At 42.8% G+C, this 19,481-nt stretch overlaps 1 protein-coding gene across 5 annotated transcripts in view; it reads right to left on the bottom strand.

Moving 5' to 3' along the window:
- Positions 1-19,481, bottom strand: part of GNA12 (G protein subunit alpha 12) — a 115,996-nt gene that overhangs the window by 58,490 nt on the left and 38,025 nt on the right. For 4 of the 5 annotated variants that reach the window (XR_010836459.1, XM_067012741.1, XM_059038565.2 and 1 more), the window contains exon 2: positions 7,009-7,224. Coding sequence is in view for 4 of the 5 variants with exons in the window: in XM_067012741.1 (XP_066868842.1) it covers positions 7,009-7,224 (216 nt within the window). In the remaining variant the exon portion in view is untranslated. Of the gene's footprint in view, positions 1-7,008; positions 7,225-12,774; positions 12,870-19,481 lie in introns of those variants that run through there. The other variant, XM_067012742.1, reaches the window with a different exon arrangement.

Below are 19,481 nucleotides of genomic sequence, written 5' to 3'. Positions count from 1 at the left end.
TCACGTGACAGGGAGAAGGAAGAGTCGCTGCTGCCTGGGGGTTCCCATCGCACGAAGCCCAGCTTCGCGGTAGGAGCACAGACACCCAGCGATCTTGCCGCCTGCCTCAAACAGCAGGGGGCCACTGGCGTTTCAAAGTAGAAAGACTCTTTGAAATGTTCCAGACTGTACCACGGGAAAATCTGGGGCTGAAGGCACCGTCCCTATCACACTTTCTGGGGGTTCCCTTGTCTAAACCGTGGATTACGGTATTAAAAAAAAATCAAGAGATAGGATATCTTAATAGCAGAGAAAAGAGGAAGAAGCAAAAGGATTACAGCGAACAAGGCGTGGACCTGGGAAACACTCAAGACTGGCAGAGAGACCTCTAGACTCTCACGGCACTGCTACCCCCAAATGGCCCACGGGTGTCACCTGTCACTCGCCAAACATGCTGCTACTTCAGGACTTATTCCTAGTCAACCAGCTACCATGACACTGTTCCTCGAGTTGCTGAAAGTAACCACCAAGCCATTATAGAGTAGATTCCTTTCCTAAAAGGACAGGGGACCGGGCACAGAAAATGCCCCAAACTGCCTGCTCACTTTGTCTCTTTGTTTCATGTGGACTCAAAGAAAGTTACAAAAAGTTACTGTAGCTGCAAATCGCCTCATCTTCCATTTAGCCCCGCCCTCTAGCGGCTCAAAAACTTCCTTACTAAGAAAGCTCAGGGAAAGAATTTTGAAACCCAATTAAAATAATACTATCAAAAGCACAGGCAAGTTTCCAAAGGAACATTAACCTGGGGTGTCAGGCCTTTCTGGAAAGTGATTGGTTCATTCTTTTTTTTTTTTTAAAAAAAGATGTAACCACCACACAGCAGCTGATGTTTGTTTCAGGAATGCGAAGGAGAATTCTGGGCACTGCTGTATCCCAGAGCTTCACCAAAGAAGCATTCCAAGCCTGAGAACTTGTAAACCATGGTTCTCCAGCCCTTAAAAAGCACATCCATCGGGTGAGGGGTGGGCAAAGACCACAGGCCCTGCTGACAATGTGGACCATGCCTCCGTGAGCTGATGCAATAAGCCCAGAGTAATTCCGAAGCCCCAGACGCTACAAAAATTGAGCACAACACATGGATTTTATGTTAGGAACTAGGCGGGTAATTCCGGTGATTCTTCTTATAGTTAGCGCGTTACTCACTTTGCCACAGGGTAATTTTCCTCTTAAAACCTCACACCCAATTGGTTCTAACACAGCAGTATACACACACACAACCGTGGTGGATCTCTCCTCTACATCTAAAATTCAGCCTTAGAGTGAGCCTTTTCTAGCAATTTAGCCATCTCTGGTATGTTACAAAGACTCAATTCTTCTAAACACTACAGAAAAAAGAAACCTCTGTAATTAGCAGAATCACTTGACTTCCAGAAATCAAGAAACACTGTGCCATCAACATAAACTCCTTCCTCTGAACTGAGTCTCCAGCTCCATCTTCCAAAGCCAAGAAGATGAAGACATTTTCAAGAAAGCACAAGGCCCTGCCACTTTGAAATAGGAACCGGAAGGAAGTAAAAAACGATTCACAATACAGTGAACCTTTTAAAATATCCAAGTGTGAAGCAAAAAGCATCCGAGAACAAACTGTACTCTCCATGTGTGCTGAACGTTCATCTGTGGAAAGTCCCCCAAACTTCTGAACAAGCAAATGCCAGGCTCATAATCGGACAAGAGGAAGTTAGGTGAGGACTCGAGCAGAGGTACCAAACGCCCCTGTAACTGTCCAATCCTCTAAGAAAAGACACACTGAACCCACAGGAACAGCAAGTTGTTAAAGGCAGCTGCTGGGCTGCAATTTCAAGAGTACAGTTGTGAAAAGCAAAAACTGGTTCCGTTTATCCCAGCAGCTCCATACCTACTGACCTTCCCTGCCCACACGGCATGTTTGGAGGGCACGGCGAAGATGAAGAGATGATTAACTAGACGACAAGCAAAGAGTTGTACAAAGAACCGGGAGCGGTAAATCCTAACACTAAGACCCGAGGCTAAGGGAGGCCCTCCTGCCCAGGTTCAAGTTCACAGTCCCTTAAACGGACCTCTACAGGAGCCCCCCACGGCCTTTGCCTCCAGTCTGCCCCCCTTCAGCCCATCGTACGTGCTACCGACAGTGGTTTCTGGCAGCACTGGCAGGCGGGTCCGCTCCTCTCTCTTTACACACCTCCCCGGCCCCTCTGCTTACAGGTGACTCCCAGCTGCCTGGCGTGGCCCGCGTGCTCAACCCCCCACCCCCGCTGTGCCGCCTGCAGACCACGTACCCGCGGCGGGAGGGCGAGGGGTGGAGACTCACCCAGGCCTCAGCAGCCCTGGACAGCGTCTCCCTGCACGGGACCCCTCTTCACCGGGAGGTGGCGGGCACCGCCAAGGCCTTGCTCAGCGACAGCCAGGCCAGAAGTGACCCGGCACAGAGGAGGGGCAGAGGCACGAAAGGCGTGGAGAAGCAGCGCAAACCACACGGGAAGCTCCCGCCTCGCCCCCAGCCCCGCACTTAGCCAACCAGGTCCCTTATCGTTAAGGCAGTTTGAGCGGGAGAGCTGTTCCCTGCACACCAACGCCTGCCGACCGGCCGGCGCGGCCTCTCCTGGGCGGCACCGCTGCTGCGCTGCGCGGAGCCCTGCAGCTCCCTGGCGAGGCTCGCCCGCCGCCTCACTCCCAACCGTGCCCCCGGCTCGTCCCCACCTAATCTTGAGAAGATCTCCTCCAAAAACACCTCCCCGCTCCTCCTGCCAGGTGGGATTGCCTACCTTTTTCCTTTATGCCTAATGTAGTTGGATATTCCTCAGTTATACTTCTTAGCACACTTTACTCCAACTGTTTGCTTGGATATCTGTCTTACCAGCTTTTTGAGGAAACTGCACTTGACCTCGGAGGAGTGCCCAGCACACAGAAAAGGCTCTCACTGAAAGAGCACCCACCACAGAGCCCGGCAAGAGGACCACGGTGTATCAACTCCCCGAGTCACTATCAGTGCAGGAGTTACATACACACAAAAGACCACGGGTCCACCTGCTGCCCCATTCCACAACTAGACCCCAGATTAAAAGCTGTATGTAACAGAAAGCAGATCATGGACATACTATCCGTGTGCTGTATCATAAGCACATTAGGGAATGATAATTTGCCAGATGTGTCTAACGAGTTCGAAATTCTCTTACTGGAGAGAGGGCATGTAAAGCAGACGATATTTACATGACTTATGCTTATGACAAAAACTTCTCTGTTCGTGTTCTGCTATGTCTTCCTCAAATGTGTTTTAAAAGATAAGGTGTAACATAGCAAGGTTATCTCTTGCTTTCTTTTTTATGAAGCCAGAGAAGTGTTATCGAATCCCGTGTCTACATGGCAGTTGACATCAGTGAATATGCAGGGACAGGTGACTTGACTTGTGAGAAGGGCAAGGTTTCTCCCTTTCGGGACAGGGAGAGTCCCCTCTGAGGAGGAAAGGCCCTCACAAGGCAGTCGCCAGACACTGCCTTTCTTCTTCCCCTTTTTGTTTCTGCCTCTGCCTGGAATGGCAAGGAAAACCAAGGGAGGAGAGGAAACAGGCAGCGTCTAACACCTGGCTGACAGCAGTTCTCGCAGCGGCTGGGTCTCCACTGAGAGACTGTCAAAGGCTCTAAGAGTTCCGTCACCTGGGGAGGGAAGAAAGGTAACAAAACTAGTTGCTGAAACATCACCCTGGAAAGGTTTCTGACACTAAGCAAAGGATCCGAGGAGAAAACTGACCACACCGTGTTAAGACGCGTAGGTTGCAACTGTCTATCTTGACATAAAGACTATTAAGGGCCTACTGTCCATTGAGTTAACAAGATGCTCTATAATTTTTTAAAATAAAAATATAGAAAAGTACGAAACATCAAAATAACAGACACTCACATACCTACCCTCCAATAAACAAAATCAGCAGCTTCATATTTGCTTTCGGTCATCGCAGTTCAAAAGCATACAACATGCGAACACTTGTCAGGTAACCAGACCCTCACAAAGTCGGGCTGCTTGAAGCACAGGATCAAAACAATGGGATGACAGACCCAGCTGGAGCCAACCTCCCCCGATCACTCGCCGGGTTCAGGTCCAGAGCAGAGGGTCTCTGGGGACAGGCTCATTTTTGGTCTTATTTCCTGCCATGTCCCCAGCATACTGCACAGTGCCTCGCACACAGTAGGTGCCCAATAAATGATTAACTAATAAGTGACTACAGAAAGAAATAAGCAGACTGGCCTTTTAGGCCCGAGTTCCTCATAGTGATTGCTAAGAAGACAGGGCCCCGGGGACTTCTCTGGTGGTCCAGTGGTTAAGACTCTGCGATTCCACTGTAGAGGGCACAGGTTCAATGCCTGGTCAGGGAACATAGATTCCTACACGCCACGGTTTAAAAAAAAAAGAAAAGAAAAGATAGGGCCTTGGGAAGCCAGGACCTTTTGGGTTTAGTTCCCCATCTGTAGCGAGACAAGGGCTCCATGTACCAGCCAGGAGGGCCCTTCCTGCTCCAAAACACTGCACCCAATCGAGGACGGCGAACGCAAAAGTCTGACAAAACCATCCCACCACGCTGTTAAACACTACTTGCAAATATTCAGCTCAGGATGTTTATATTTCCTTCTTTGGTAAATTCTCAATTGATAACAGCAATTTCCATCCAAGCTCTGAAGAGACTAGAATCTTCTTCCCCAGACCATGTGAGTTTATTGGGGCGGAGGGGGAAGGGAAGACTTAAACCCCAATTTCACACTTAGAAATTGTGTATTCCCTCACTGTTTCTGATATTCCTGCCCTTTAGAAGATTAAAATTTCCTTTCTATGGCAACTCTGTCTTCTAGTTCATCTGACTCTTTCACTTTTTAAACTTAACTTGAGAATGAATGTGAAAATGAAAGAGTTATAAAAATGTCATCCTTCCGATCCACCGATGGACAGTAAAATTAGTGGGCAAAAACTTGAAGAGAAACAGGATATTTGCATAGTTGCAAAGTATCCCTCCCAAATATTTATGTTACAGAGAACAGTAGTAACTTTATAGTGGAGAAACCTGGCAAACGCCCCGTTAACCGAGTAAGCAAGGCTCACATCGCCAGGAACCGGACATATCGAGAGCATGTACCCCTGACAGGATGCTCTGAGCAGACACGTCACTTCAGTGGTTTTCTTGCCAAAAAACGCACCATCTCATTCTAATGATGAGAAAACACCAGACAAACGCAAACAGGGACATTCTACAAAATGACTGACTGGAGCTCTTTCAACGCGTCAAGGTCATGAAAACCTAGGAGAGAGCGAGGGGCTGTCACTGACAGCAGACTCAGGAGAAACAAGGACTAAATGCAGGGTGGGGTCCCGAGCCCGATCCTGCCTTGTAAGAAGGGCTTTTAGAGGAAAAGCGGTTAAAGCTGAATGAGATCTACGGGTTAATTAACAGTACCGTACCAACGTCAGTTTCCCGCTTTTGACGAGTGTGCTACGATTGTGTAAGACGTGAGCGTCAGGGGAGATCAGGTGACGAGTGCATGGAGGCTGAACTGAGAGGATTATCAGGCAGACTGTGCAGAACCCCGCAAATAAATGAGGAAAATACACATAATTCCTTAGTAAAAAACTGGCAAAAGACATGAAGAGGCATTTCCCAGAAGAGGAAACACATACAGCCATTAAGTCTGAGAAACGTCAATTAAACCCTAAGGAGATACTACAAAAACAGAGTATACCTTGGCTCCTTCGGCTAAAAGGAGATTCTCAAAAATTTTTAAAGTCTGATAACACCAAAGACCGGCAAGGACGAGAGCAACAGGAGCTTTGCGCTGCGGGCAGAAGCACAACGGGTCTAATCACTCTGGAAAGTAACCCGACGTATCTTGTCTATTTGGAGGCATACATGCCCTACAACTGGCCAATTCCCCTCCTTGGTATATGTCCTGGAGACCCCTGAACACGTGCATCTGGGGGCACACGGGAGAGAGCGCAGCAGATTTGTTTGTAATAGCAAAACATGGAAAATGATTCCAAAGGATACGCACGAGAGAACGGATGCATCCGAGTACGACCACACAATAGGACAGCTGACAGTAGCGAACATGAAAGGACCAAAGCCACATGCACTGCATGAATAAATTTCAAAATACTGGGTGAAAAATGCAAGTCACGGAAGAATACATACAGGATGAAACCATTTATGTAAAGTTTGAAAATAGGGAAAACTCAAGACTCTTTTAAAAAATAAATACACAGTATGGCAACACCATAAAGAAAGGCAAGGGACCGGTGACTTAAAACTTGGGAACCTGTTTCTCAGGGGGAAAGGGATGTGAAGGTCAGTGCGATTTCTGGACACCACCCGGGGGGTGCATTTATATCAGCCGGGCACATCTATTCTAGTTATAGGAAAAATATGATACTCATCTTTATATGCAGTTAATGTTGAAGGATACTTAGGAAAAAACCAGAATGCAAATAGGCTAAACACCCCAAATTTTCTGTTTAAAGACTAATATCCTAAATGAAGCTAAGTGACAAAGATGACGAGGCTGTGTGAAACTTTCAGACCTTAAAATAAAAGGAAAGAATCCTAAGGGAACAACTTGGAAGGGTTCAGATTAGCTTCCCAGGCATAGATCTGAAAACATTCATGATTTGCCAGGCAGGACCCATACTTCACAGCTGGAAAGTTCTCTTAAGGAGGCATTAATTTCCTACTATGAACAAGATCTAGAAAATGTGAGCTCCTTGAGTTACACCAATCTTGACTATTTCAAGAATCCTTCAAATTCCTTGGACAGAAACATTTATCCAGCCTGAGTTAGTTAATTTTGTTCCTCTCAAACCATTTAGATAGCTTAATTAGCCTCTGTTATGTGTTTCTGTTCTTAAATACCAGGGTTTAGAGCAATTTACAGCTTGCCCGCACTTTTACAGTTTTTAAAGGAAATTCTACCAAAGGTCAAGAACACAGTCAGGCAGTCCAGACCGAGGCTCACTCACCAGCTGAAACTCGCTCCTCCGGCTGAAAGCTTCCCTGATGCCGGAATCTCTCCAGAGCGCGCTCAGAGCAGGCACGTACAGCTGAAAGGTGGCAGGCTCCACGGGCAGCCCTGCCTTGTTCTCAAAGGCCATGAGGAACATCCCGTGCTTCTCATTTTCAGAATGCTGCCAAGGAATACCAAGCTTGTCCCGTGCATCAACCAGAACCCTTGAGCCCTAGGAAAGAAAAGAGATCAGAGGATTTCATTGTGCTGCAAAGGCTAAATCACAACAGAGAACCTCGATGTGGGCAATGATCGTCGTACAGCAGGAAACCCACAAGCTGCAACCAGGATTTGCCTCTTGGTTGTTTTGTCCTGGCATGAATGTCTTGCTCCCAGGAATGTAACTGTATTAAACAGATGGACACACAGATCACACACAGGCCTGCCCTTTGCTGTCACTCATTTGAAAAGGTCCCGGAGGGCAGAAAAGTGAATGGGGAAGAAGCGGCACCAAACTCGGCAAAGTGACGTTTGACAATGAAGCGTGAACCACGTCAGTGAACGAGACAGTGTTTTAAGACCACTACGGCTGTAACCATCACTGAAATCTGGCAGCTGCTCATCCCAACCTAAAAGGGACGGGGAATGTAAGCACACAGGCAGTCACCCGGGAAGAGGGCGAAATGGACACAGGCCAAGCGGCCTGTCCACTGAAAACAGGAGCTGGGGAATCACGTTCTAGATTTTGTGACGACGAGAAACTATTTCTCATTGATCTGCTTATTTCCTCACTGTTAAAAATAAAGCGAGGATTTTCTGCCTTTTCCTTACCTCACTGACAGGGTCAAGGGGACAGAGAAACAGCCTCAACTAAAACAGTATTAGGGAAAGCGGCCATATTGTGGAAAATACTGTCGTGGTGAAAACTGCCTCCCTGGGCAGGAAGGAAGTAGGTCTCTTCCATCTTTCTCAGGTTAGAGAAAGCGCCTCTAACCTGAGAACACAGCATCTAAGGAACACGTCTCTACGCTCCTCTGACTGGACCCCGAGTCCTCCCTGGCAGCATCAGTACTCGATGAACCAGAGCAGGAGGGCCCCTCCCCACCTGGAAAGGCCTTGGCTGTGGCTCCGAGTGCCCGGGGGACCTGGAACGATGGACAGCACTGCCCTGTCCCCTAGCACAGAGAACAGCAGGACATCACTGCCCAGCTGGCACTTCCTTTTTGTAAAACAAAGAACACCCTTGTTGGAGCATAAATCACATAACGTACAATCCCCCATCGACAAGTGTGCCGCTCGATGGTTTCCCCCAAACCAGGGCAAAGGAGGTGAGTCCGTGCTGCCTGCCTCTGCTGTAGCACCTGCCTTGAACCACCAAGGTGAGTGGTGATGGTGACCAGAAACTAGCTACAGTCTCCCCTCCGGACCCAGGGACCCGGACTGCCTGGTTAGAGATGTTCCTGTGAGCTCCCTCCTCAGGGTCCACGCCCATCTGCCACTGGTGACCATGGCCAGTCCTTCTGATCCACAAACTTGTTTAATGCTTCCCTGGGGCGAAGCCCTGAGATAGGCACTGTGGGAAAACAAAATGCTTATGAAGCAATGTCTGAGCTCTGGACACTCAGAATCTGGCTAGGAAGACAGGTACGTGGATTTAAAAAATTAACACCCACTAATAATAAAAACTCTTAGAAAACTAGGAAGAGAGAACTTCTCTAACTTCATAAAGAACATTGGCAAAAATTCTACAGCTAACACCAAAATCAATGTGAAAGACTGAATGCTTCCCTCTAAGAATGAGAACAAGACAAGGATGCCCACTTTTATCACTGCTATTCAGCATAGTTCTAGCCAGCATGGTAAGGTGAAGGAAAGAAATATAAGGTGCATGGATTAGAGAGAAAAAAAATAAAAACTAAGCCTATTTACAGATGAAATGATGGTCTATGTAGAAAATCCGAAGGAATATACCAAAGAAACTCCTAGAATTCAAGTTAATTCAGCAAGGATACAGGATGTAGCATATAAAAATCAACCTACAAAAGTCACCTGTCTTTCTATATACTAGCAATTAACATATGGAAATTGAAATTTAAAATGCAATACTATTAATAATCACACAAAAATGAAACACTTAGGTATAAATCTAACAAAACATGCACAGGACTTGTATGCTGAAAACTATAAAATGTGTTGATGAAAGAAATGTGCTGATGAAAGAAATCAAAGATCTAATAAATGGAGGGACATACCATGTTCATGGATTGGAAGCGTCAACATAATAATGATATCAATTCCCTCCAAATTGATATACAGGCCTAACAATTTCTATAAAATCCCAGCAAAATCTTTTATGGATATAGATATAACTATTCTAAAATTTATATGGAAAGGCACTAGATTAACTAAAACAATTGTGAAAAAGAAAAATTAAGGGGGAGGAATCCAATTTCCAGATTTATTACATAGCTACAGTAAGCAAGACTATGCAGTGTTGGTGAAGGACTAGACACATAGATCAATGGAACATAACAGAAAACCCAGAGATGGTCCCACATAAGTAGAGTCAATTGATTTTTTTGAAGATCCAAAAGCAATTAAATAAAGAGTAGCCTTTTCAATAAATGATGTTGGAGGAATTGGATGTCCATAAGCAAAGGAAAAAAAAAAACAACCAAAACCTTGGCCTAAACCTCACACCTTATACAAAATTGACTCAAAACGTAAAACTATAGCATAGGAGAAAACTTCAGGACCTACAACTTGGCGAACAGTCCTTAAACATGACACAAAATGCATGGTTCATAAAAGAAAAATATCGATAAACTGGACTTCATCAAAATTAAAGCTTTTGCTCTGCAAAAGACTCTCTTAAGAAAATTAAAAGACAAGCTAGCAACTGGTAGAAAATATCTGCCAACCACATATCTGACAAAGGACTCATACTCAGAATATACAAAGAATGCTCAAAACTCAATAGTTAAAAAAGCAAATAATCCAGTTGGAAAGTGGACAAAGACATGAAGAGCTGTTTCACCAGAGAGCACACACACACAGCAAGTAAGCAGATGAAAAACAGGATGTCCAAGTTCACTAGCCATCAGGGAAAAGCAGACTTAAGACTTTGATGAGACATCACTACACGTCTATTAAAACAGCTAAAACAAAAAGCAGTGACAACACCAAATGCAGAGATAAGTGATCTCTAATACACTGCTGGTGCAGATGTAAAATGGGACAACCACTCTAGAAAATCGTTTTTCAGTTTCTTTAAAAAATTCAGCATACGCTCTTAACATACAACCCAGCAACCTCACTCCTGGGCATTTAGAAGTGAAAATTTATGTCCACACAAAAACCTGTGCAGGAATGTTCACAGCAGCTTTATTCACAATGGCCACAAACTAGAAACAACCCAGATGTACTTCAATAAACAAATGGTTCGACTGTGGTACCTCTGTACCGTGGAATACTATTCAGCAACGAAAAGGAATGAACTTCTAAAGCACACAACGTAGATGGATCTCAAAAGTCACATACTATGTGATTCCATTTATATAATATACTTGAAGTGAAAAAATCACAGGGGTGGAAAACAAAATTAGTGGCTGCTAGGGATTAGGGCTGGTAGAGGAAAGAGGGTGAGTGTGACTAAAGAGGGGAGGGGGATCTCTGTGGTGACGGGGCAGTTCCGTATCTTCATAAGCAGTGCTGGTTACACAAAACTACACAGGTGATAGTAAGTCTCAGAATCCCACACATACATTGTACCAATGTCAGTCTCCTGGTTTTGATATTGCACTATAGATACATAAAATGTAACCATTTCACAGGGGAAATTTCCTGTGAACCTAAAATTATTTCAAAATAAAAGTCAAAAAAAAAAGTTAACTAGCAATTACAGCGATACATGTTCCAATTACATGGTGTGGAAAGGGAAGGTTACTAGAGGCCAAAGGAAGAGAGACTGGTAGGAAGAGGTGAGGCTCAGAAAACCCAGAGCGCCGAATAATTTCCACAAGTGGCAACAGTGGATCAGAACCTACCCAGAGGGGAAACAGGACTCGAATCAGTCCTCAGCTCTCCTTCCTCCCCGTCCTCTCCTCCACCCATTCCTGCACCCTCTCTGGCGACATCACCCCGACCGACTCCCCCAGCCCCAGAGGACAATAGTGAAAATGTTCCAGAACTACGGAGACACAGATGCTCCACATTCTCCACATTATGCGCAACAGCAAAAGCATCAGAGCACAGAGATGGGAGAAGCGATTTCTCTGGTGAGCTTCTCGGCAAAAGGTCACAGCACCTTTGTGTGAGTCAGAGGAAGGTTCCCGCCGGCTCGGCAAGGAGCTGGGTCAGGACTTCAGCACCACCTGTCCCCGAGTCAGGCAGCCAACACACCTACCATTCATGATGGCCCTGCCCGCACGACTCAAATATTTGCAGCACCTCCGACCAGACACAAGAGCTATCTTTCCAGTGCTCTGTTTACAAGTTAAAAAGTTTACTTCCCGAGGAGCACACACAGCCTCACTCATGGGTTAAAGCGAGTCTCTACTCCCTTGGGAGTTGATGTTGCAGGGAACCAAACAGGCCTTTAGAAGCCTGAGCCGTCGTTTACCAAGACTGCTTTCAATGCTGCACAGACCAGGCCTGCCCTAATTACTAGGGTGAACATAGGTTTGGCTTTAAAAAGCCCGGCGTATCCAAAAGCAGCCTGTGTTCCCACTGTACACTGCCGCCCAGGCAAGCTGGAACTGGTCCAAATTAACTTCACCCAAACACGAAGAAAAGGCTCCTTATTTCTCTTTTTAGAAATTCAGGGAAATTGGCAAAACTGCTGACCAACTTTGAATTCTACCAGTGAGCTATAGTCCATTTTCTATATCTTACTCATTTCATTTGGAGGGAAAGGACATCAAGAAAAAAAGACATCTCTCTTTTGCCCTTATTTTAAATTATTCTAGTCAAAAACTACTCTCTGTTAACTTTGTTCTGAATCCCAAAGCTGAGCTCTACTTTTCTACTCTGGGACATCTGCTTAAAACCGGAGTCCGCTTTTTCCTCCTTTTTAGCGGGAGCTTAAGGTCTTTGGAAATGTTACATTCACTGTATTTTGCAGAAATGATAGTTATATATATCCCCGTCATGATACAGAATTGCTAAGTCTTAAAAAATACTAATACAGCAGGTATAACAGAATAATAAAACATCTTGCCCCATCCTTTTCCAGTAAAAAACCAATTTCCTAAAACACAAAGGCCAGGACAATTCTAAAATCCATATACACTCCCAAAAGAAAAAACAACTAAGGCAGAAAACAATTTACTGAAGTCTCAGTAATGGCTATTTTAAAAGCCCTTCTTTCAGTAACAGTGTTACTGAAGTATTAATTTTTTCAATAACCATACATTTTTATTCAGTTACCGAAATATACAACAGTTAAAGTATTAAGCAGATTGACGACTTCATCTCAATACTACGTAACACTTTAAACTGTTCAAAGAACACATTTTTAAAAAATTTTATTTTATTTTTTTATACAGTAGGGTCTTATTAGTTATCTATTTTATACATATTAGTGTATACATGTCAATCCCAATCTCCCAATTCATCCCACCACCTCCACCCCACCCCCCGCTACTTTCCCCCCTTGGTGTCCATACGTTTGTTCTCTACATTTGTGTCTCTATTTCTGCCCTGCAAAATGGTTCATCTATACTATTTTCCTAGGTTCCACGTATATGCGTTAATATACAATATTTTTCTCCTTCTGACTTACTTCACTCTGTACGACAGTCTCCAGATCCATCCACGTTTCTAAAAATGACCCAACTTTGTTGCTTTTTACGGCTGAGTAATATTCCATTGTATATATGTACCACAGCTTCTTAATCCATTCATCTACTGATGGGCATTTAGGTTGCTGCCATGACCTGGCTATGGTAAATACATTGGCGTGCATGTGTCTTTTTGAATTACGGTTTTCTCTGGGTACACGCCCAGTAGTGGGATTGCTAGGTCATGTGGTAATTCTATTTTTAGTTTCTTAAGGAAACTCCATACTGTTCTCCATAGCGGCTGTATCAATTTACATTCCCACCAACAGTGCAAGAAGGTTCCCTCTTCTCCACACCCTCTCCAGCATTTGTTGTTTGTGCATTTTCTGATGATGCTCATTCTAACTGGTGTGAGGTGATACCTGATTGTAGTTTTCATTTGCATTTCTCTAATAATTAGTGATGTTGAGCAGCTTTTCATGTGCTTCTTGGCCATCTGTATGTCTTCTTTGGAGAAATGTCTATTTAGGTCTTCTGCCCATTTTTGGATTGGGTTGTTTGTTTTTCTAATATTGAGCTGCGTGAGCTGTTTATATATTTTGGAGATTAATCCTTTGTCTGTTGAATTGTTTGCAAATATTTCCTCCCATTCTGAGTGATGTCTTTTCGTCTTGTTTGTAGTTTCCTTTGCTTTGCAAAAGCTTTTAAGTTTCATTAGGTCCCATTTGTTTATTTTTGTTTATATTTCCATTACTCTAGGAGGTGGGTCAAAAAAGATCTTGCTGTGATTTATGTTAAAGAGTGTTCTTCCTACGTTTTCCTCTTAGATTTAATAGCGTCTGGTCTTACATTTAGGTCTCTAATCCATTTTGAGTTTATTTTTGTGCATGGTGTTAGGGAGTGTTCTTATTTCATTCTTTTACATGTAGCTGTTCAGTTTTCCCAGCACCACTTATTGAAGAGACTTGTCTTTTCTCCATTGTATATCCTTGCCTCCTTTGTCATAGATTAGTTGACCATAGGTGCATGGGTTTATCTCTGTGCTTTCTATCCTGTTTCATTGATCTATATTTCTGTTTTTGTGCCAGTACCATACTGTCTGGATTACTGTAGCTTTGTAGTATAGTCTGAAGTCAGGGAGTCTGATTCCTCCAGCTCCGTTTTTTTCCCCTCAAGACTGCTTTGGCTATTCGGGGTCTTTTGTGTCTCCGTACAAATTTTAAGATTTTTTTGTTCTAGTTCTGTAAAAAATGCCACTTGTAATTTGATAGGGATTGTATTGAATCTGTGAATTGTTTTGGGTAGTATAGACATTTTCACAATATTGATTCTTCCAATCCAAGAACATGGTATATCTCTCCATCTGTTTGTGTTATCTTTGATTTCTTTCATCAGTGTCTTATAGTTTTATGAGTACAAGTCTTTAACCTCCTTAGGTAGGTTTATTCCTGGTATTTTATTCCTTTTGTTGCAGTGGTGAATGGGATTGTTTCCTTAACTTCTCTTTCTGATCTTTTGTCAGTGTATAGGATGCAAGAGATTTCTGTGCATTAATTTTGTATCCTGCAACTTTACCAAATTCATTGATTAGCTCTAGTAGTTTTCTGGTGGCATCTTTAGGATTCTCTATGTATAGTGTATGTCATCTGCAAACAGTGACACTTTTACTTCTTTTCCAATATGTATTCCTATTATTTCTTTTTCTTTTCTGACTGCCGTGGCTAGGACTTCCAAAACTATGCTGAACAATAGTGGCGAGAGTGGACATCTTGTCTTGTTCCTGATCTTAGAGGAAATGCTTTCAGTTGTTCACCATTGAGAATGATGTTTGCTGTGGGTTTGTCATATATGGCCTTTATTATGTTGAGGTAGGTTCCCTCTATGCCCACTTTCTGGAGAGTTTGTATCATAAATGAGTGCTGAATTTTGTCGAAAGCTTTTTCTGCATCTATTGAGATGATCATATGGTTTTTATTCTTCAATTTGTTAATATGGTGTATCACATTGATTGATTCACATATATAGAAGAATCCTTGCATCCCTGGGATAAATCCCACTTCATCATGGTGTATGATCCTTTTAATGTGTTGTTGGATTCTGTTTGCTAGTATTTTGTTGAGGATTTTTGCATCTATATTCATCAGTGATATTGGTCTGTATTTTTCTTTTTTTATAATATCTTTGTCTGGTTTTGGTATCAGGGCAATAGTGGTCTCATAGAATGAGTTTGGGAGTGTTCCTTCCTCTGCGATTTTCTGGAAGAGTGTGAGAAGGATGGGTGTTAGCTCCTCTCTAAATGTTGGATAGAATTCACCTGTGAAGCTATTGGCTCGTGGACTTCTGTTTATTGGAAGATTTTTAATCAGCATTTCAATTTCATTATTTGTGATTGGTCTGTTCATATTTTCTATTTCTTCATGGTTCAGTCCTGGAAGGTTATACCTTTCTAAGAATTTGTCCATTTCTTCCAGCTTGTCCATTTTATTGGTGGTTGCTTGTAGTAGTCTCTTAGGATGCTTTGTATTTCTGCGGTGTCCGTTGTAACTTCTCCCTTTTCATTTATAATTTTATTGATTTGAGTCCTCTCCTTCTTTTTCTTGATGAGTCTGGCTAATGGTTTATCAATTTTGTTTATCTTCTCAAAGAACCAGCTTTTAGTTTTATTGATCTTTGCTATTGTTTTCTTTCTCTTTTGTCTATTTCTGCTCTGATCTTTATTATTTCTTTTCCTCTATTAACTTTAGGTTTTCTGTGTTCTTCTTTCTGTAGTTTCTTGAGGTGTAAAGTTAGATTATTTTTCTTGTTTCTTGAGGTAGGCTTGTATTGTTATAAACTTCCCTCTTAGAACTGCTTTTGCTGCATCCCATAGATTTTGGATTGTTGTGTTTTCGTTGTAATTTGTCTCAGGTATGTTTTATTTCCTCTTTGATTTATTTAGTGATCTCTTGGTTGTTTAGTAACACATTGTTCAGTCTCCGTGTGTTTGTGTTTTTTACATTTTTTTCCCTGTAATTGATTTCTAACCTCATAGCATTGTGGTCGGAAAAGATGCTTGATATGATTTCAATTTTCTTAAATTTACAAGGCTTGATTTGTGACCAAAGATGTGATCTATCCTGGAGAATGTTCCATGTGCACTTGAGATGAAAGTGTAATCTGCTGTTTTGGGATGGAATGTCCATTAAGTATCAATTAAATCTATCTGGTCTATTGTGTCATTTAAAGCTTGTGTTTTCTTATTAATTTTCTGTCTGGATGATCTGTCCATTGGTGTAAGTGAGGTGCTAAAGTCCCCCACTATTATTACGTTACGGTCAATTTCCTCTTTCATAGCTGTTAGCAGTTGCCTTATGTGTTGATGTGCTCCTATGCTGAGTGCATATATGTTTATAATTGTTTTATCTTCTTCTTGGATTGATTCCTTGATCATTATGTAGTGTTCTTCCTTGTAACATTCTTTATTTTAAAGTCTATTTTATCTGATATGAGTATTGCTACTCCAGCTTTCTTCTGATTTCCGTTTGCATGGATTTTTTTCCATACCTCACTTTCAGTCTGTATGTGTTCCCTAGGTCTGAAGTGGGTCTCCTGTAGACAGCATATATATGGGTCTTGTTTTTGTATCCATTCAGTGAGCCTGTTTCTTTTGGTTGGAGCATTTAATCCATTCACGTTTAAGATAATTATTGATATGTATGTTCCTATTACCATTATCTTAATTGTTATGTGTTTGTTTTTGTAGGTCCTTTTCTTCTCTTGTGTTTCCCACTTAGAGAAGTTCCTTTAGCATTTACTGTAACACTGGTTTGGTGGTGCTGAATTCTCCTAGCTTTTGCTTGTCTGTAAAGCTTTTGATTTCTCCATAGAATCCGAATGAGATCCTTGCTGGCTAGAGTAATCTTGGTTGGACGTTCTTCCCCTGCATCACTTTAAATATATCGTGCCAGTCCCTTCTGGCTTGTAGTTTCTGCTGAGAAATCTGCTGTTAACCTTATGGGAGGTCCCTTGTATGTTATTTGTCGTTTTTCCCTTGTTGCTTTCAATAATTTTTCTTTGTCTTTCATTTTTGTCAATTTGATTACTATGTGTCTCAGTGTGTTTCTCCTTGTGTTTCTCCTGCCTGGGACTCTCTGCGCTTCCTGGACTTGGGTGGTTATTTCGTTTCCCATGTTAGTGAAGTTTTCGACTATAATCTCTTCAAATATTTTCTCAGGTCCTTTCTCACTTCTCCTTCTGGGACCCCTATAATGCGAATGCTGTTGCGTTTAATGTTGTCCCAAAGGTCTCTCAGGCTGTCTTCATTTTTTTTCATTCTTTTTTCTTTATTCTGTTCTGTGGCAGTGAATTCCATCATCCTGTCTTCCAGGTCACTTATCCGTTCTTCTGCCTCAGTTATTCTGCTATTGATTCCTTCTAGTGTATTTTTCATTTCAGTTATGGTATTGTTCATCTCTGTTTGTTCTTTAATTCTGCTAGGTTTTTGTCAAACATTTCTTGCATCTTCTCGATCTTTGCCTCCATTCTTTTTCCGAGGTCCTGGATCACCCATTATCATTATTTTGAATTCTTTTTCTGGAAGGTTGCCTATCTCCACTTCATTTAGTTGTTTTTTCTGGGGTTTTATCTTGTTCCTTCATCTGGTACAAAGTCCTCTGCCTTTTCATTTTGTCTGTCTTTCTGTGAATGTGGTTTTCCTTCCACAGGCGGCAGGACTGTAGTTCTCCTTGCTTCTGCTCAAAGAACACATTTTTAAGACAACTTATAAATCCAGCAATTTAAAATTTTAATCAAATAATAGCTCCCTTGTCTGCTGGGGATGTAGATTTGCAGGGGTGTGTGTGTTTGTGTGTGTTTGGTTTTACTGGATGAAGACCAAAAACTGCAAATCCTGTTAACTCGTTTCAAAATAGATTTTGTTAGTTTAGCCCCTAATCAAACCAAATCTTTTTAGATTAGTCATTCCTTACTAAAATCTTCCCACAATAAATACTAAAGCTAAGAAAGATGTAAAACGCTAGTAGATCAAATGAGCTTTCTCTACAGAATGAAAGTTACATGAAGAAAATATTAAGGTTTTGCATGTTCACCCAATTAGATAACAGCATATGTACTTGGAAAGCTCTGTTTTTGTTTTTTTTAAACCCACTAGGCTGAGTTGTTTGCCTTTGGCCAGCATCCAAATAAAAGAAATGCTGCCAGAAATGTAAACAGGATACATTTCTTTAAGTTAATGAGTCCAGCAAGCAAAGGCAGACGGCTCCTCTTAGTTTCTCTCTGAGGCTGGAGTGGAGGCTACCTTCTAATTTAGAGGTTGGAGAAAAAGCGAGGAAGGGGATGTGGCAAGCAGCAAACCGGTCTCCAGAGCGCCATCATATCTACGACACAGAGCTGGACGGGCTCCCGGGTCAGGGTCCTGTCCCCACTACACCTCTTCCTCCTGTGAGCTTTGGGAACAAATGCATTGCTCTCATAGAACAGACTGTCCCTCACCACGCCCCCTCTCCAGGAAAGCCACCTACAGAGCTCTCCCTGCAGCCAGACTGAAGGCTGCCTGGCAAAGAAAAGTGCCAGGAAACGGGGGAAAGGTCAAAGAGGTGCTCAATGTGGCACCTGCTCCGAGAGCTTCCAATACCATTACAGGAGTGGGGCAGAGCATCCGAAGCACAGGCCAGAGGTAAACACCACCATCAGGGGTAGATGAAAGGTCTTGGGACAGTCGGAAATGTCACATTTCTGGTTAAAGCCAGACTGTGGCAAGCTAAAAAGTCTGAAATTTACTCTGTAAGAAGCAGGGAGCAATCAAGGCTCTGGGAAGGAGCAGGACAAGGTCAGGGAAGGTGCAACTGCAGGTGGGGAGGGCGCTCAAAAGGGACGCCGAGGCTCTCACATACGGAGATGACGCACAGGGAGATCTAAAAGCAGAGAGCACGGGATGGCTCGGGAGGGGTGAGATTTGGGTGAGTTTATGACAAATTAAATTTAACGGGACAATGGGAAATCTAAGGCAATATTTTCAGGAAATAGATGGAAGTGCAAGAAAAATTCTAGGTGTAGGAAGTGCACGGAGAAGCACCATTAGCTCTTTTTTGCTGCCTAGAAAAGGTTGGTTCTCCTAGAAGTTTAAAAAAAAAAAAAAAGAAAGGAATTCCGCATCAGTTCAGAATTCCTCAGATCTCCTAAAGTGGAATGTGAAAATGCACGCTCAATTTCAGAACTCAAGAGCCAGCTGACTGGAGGCTTGTGAAGTCATCTACTGGCACTGCAAACCGACCAACCTGTCTCTCATCCACTCTTCCAGGTGTGTGAGCACTGGAAGCTGCTTGATTAAATGGTTCACTAAACATTATAAAGACAAAATGTGGTACGAGGGGAAGTGAAGCCTTCCTGTTATGTACAGAAAATATTAAAGAAACTTGAGAATAAATAAATACTAAGTATCATCCCGAGGGGAAAAAATTCCTGCAAACACTACAAACAGGTAACACAGCTTAATGTTCTAGTTCAGGGTTTTCAAAATTCAAGTTGGGACTCACACTGTGAAATAATTTAGCAAGAATTTAAAAAATAAAATACAGCGGTAAGTATCTGAGTAAACTGTAAATAGTAAAGGTAAGTGCTTCACTGAATTCCCGTTTCAGTTTAGACAGATATGCTGATACACAGAGAGATATATATGGACGGGTGTGTGTGTGTGTGTATTAGCTCACTT

This window comes from Kogia breviceps, chromosome 14, assembly GCF_026419965.1.
Source record: "Kogia breviceps isolate mKogBre1 chromosome 14, mKogBre1 haplotype 1, whole genome shotgun sequence".
Taxonomy (NCBI): Eukaryota; Metazoa; Chordata; class Mammalia; order Artiodactyla; family Physeteridae; genus Kogia; species Kogia breviceps.
Note: the sequence above shows the minus strand (reverse complement) of the source record. Positions and strands in the feature narration are given on the sequence as shown.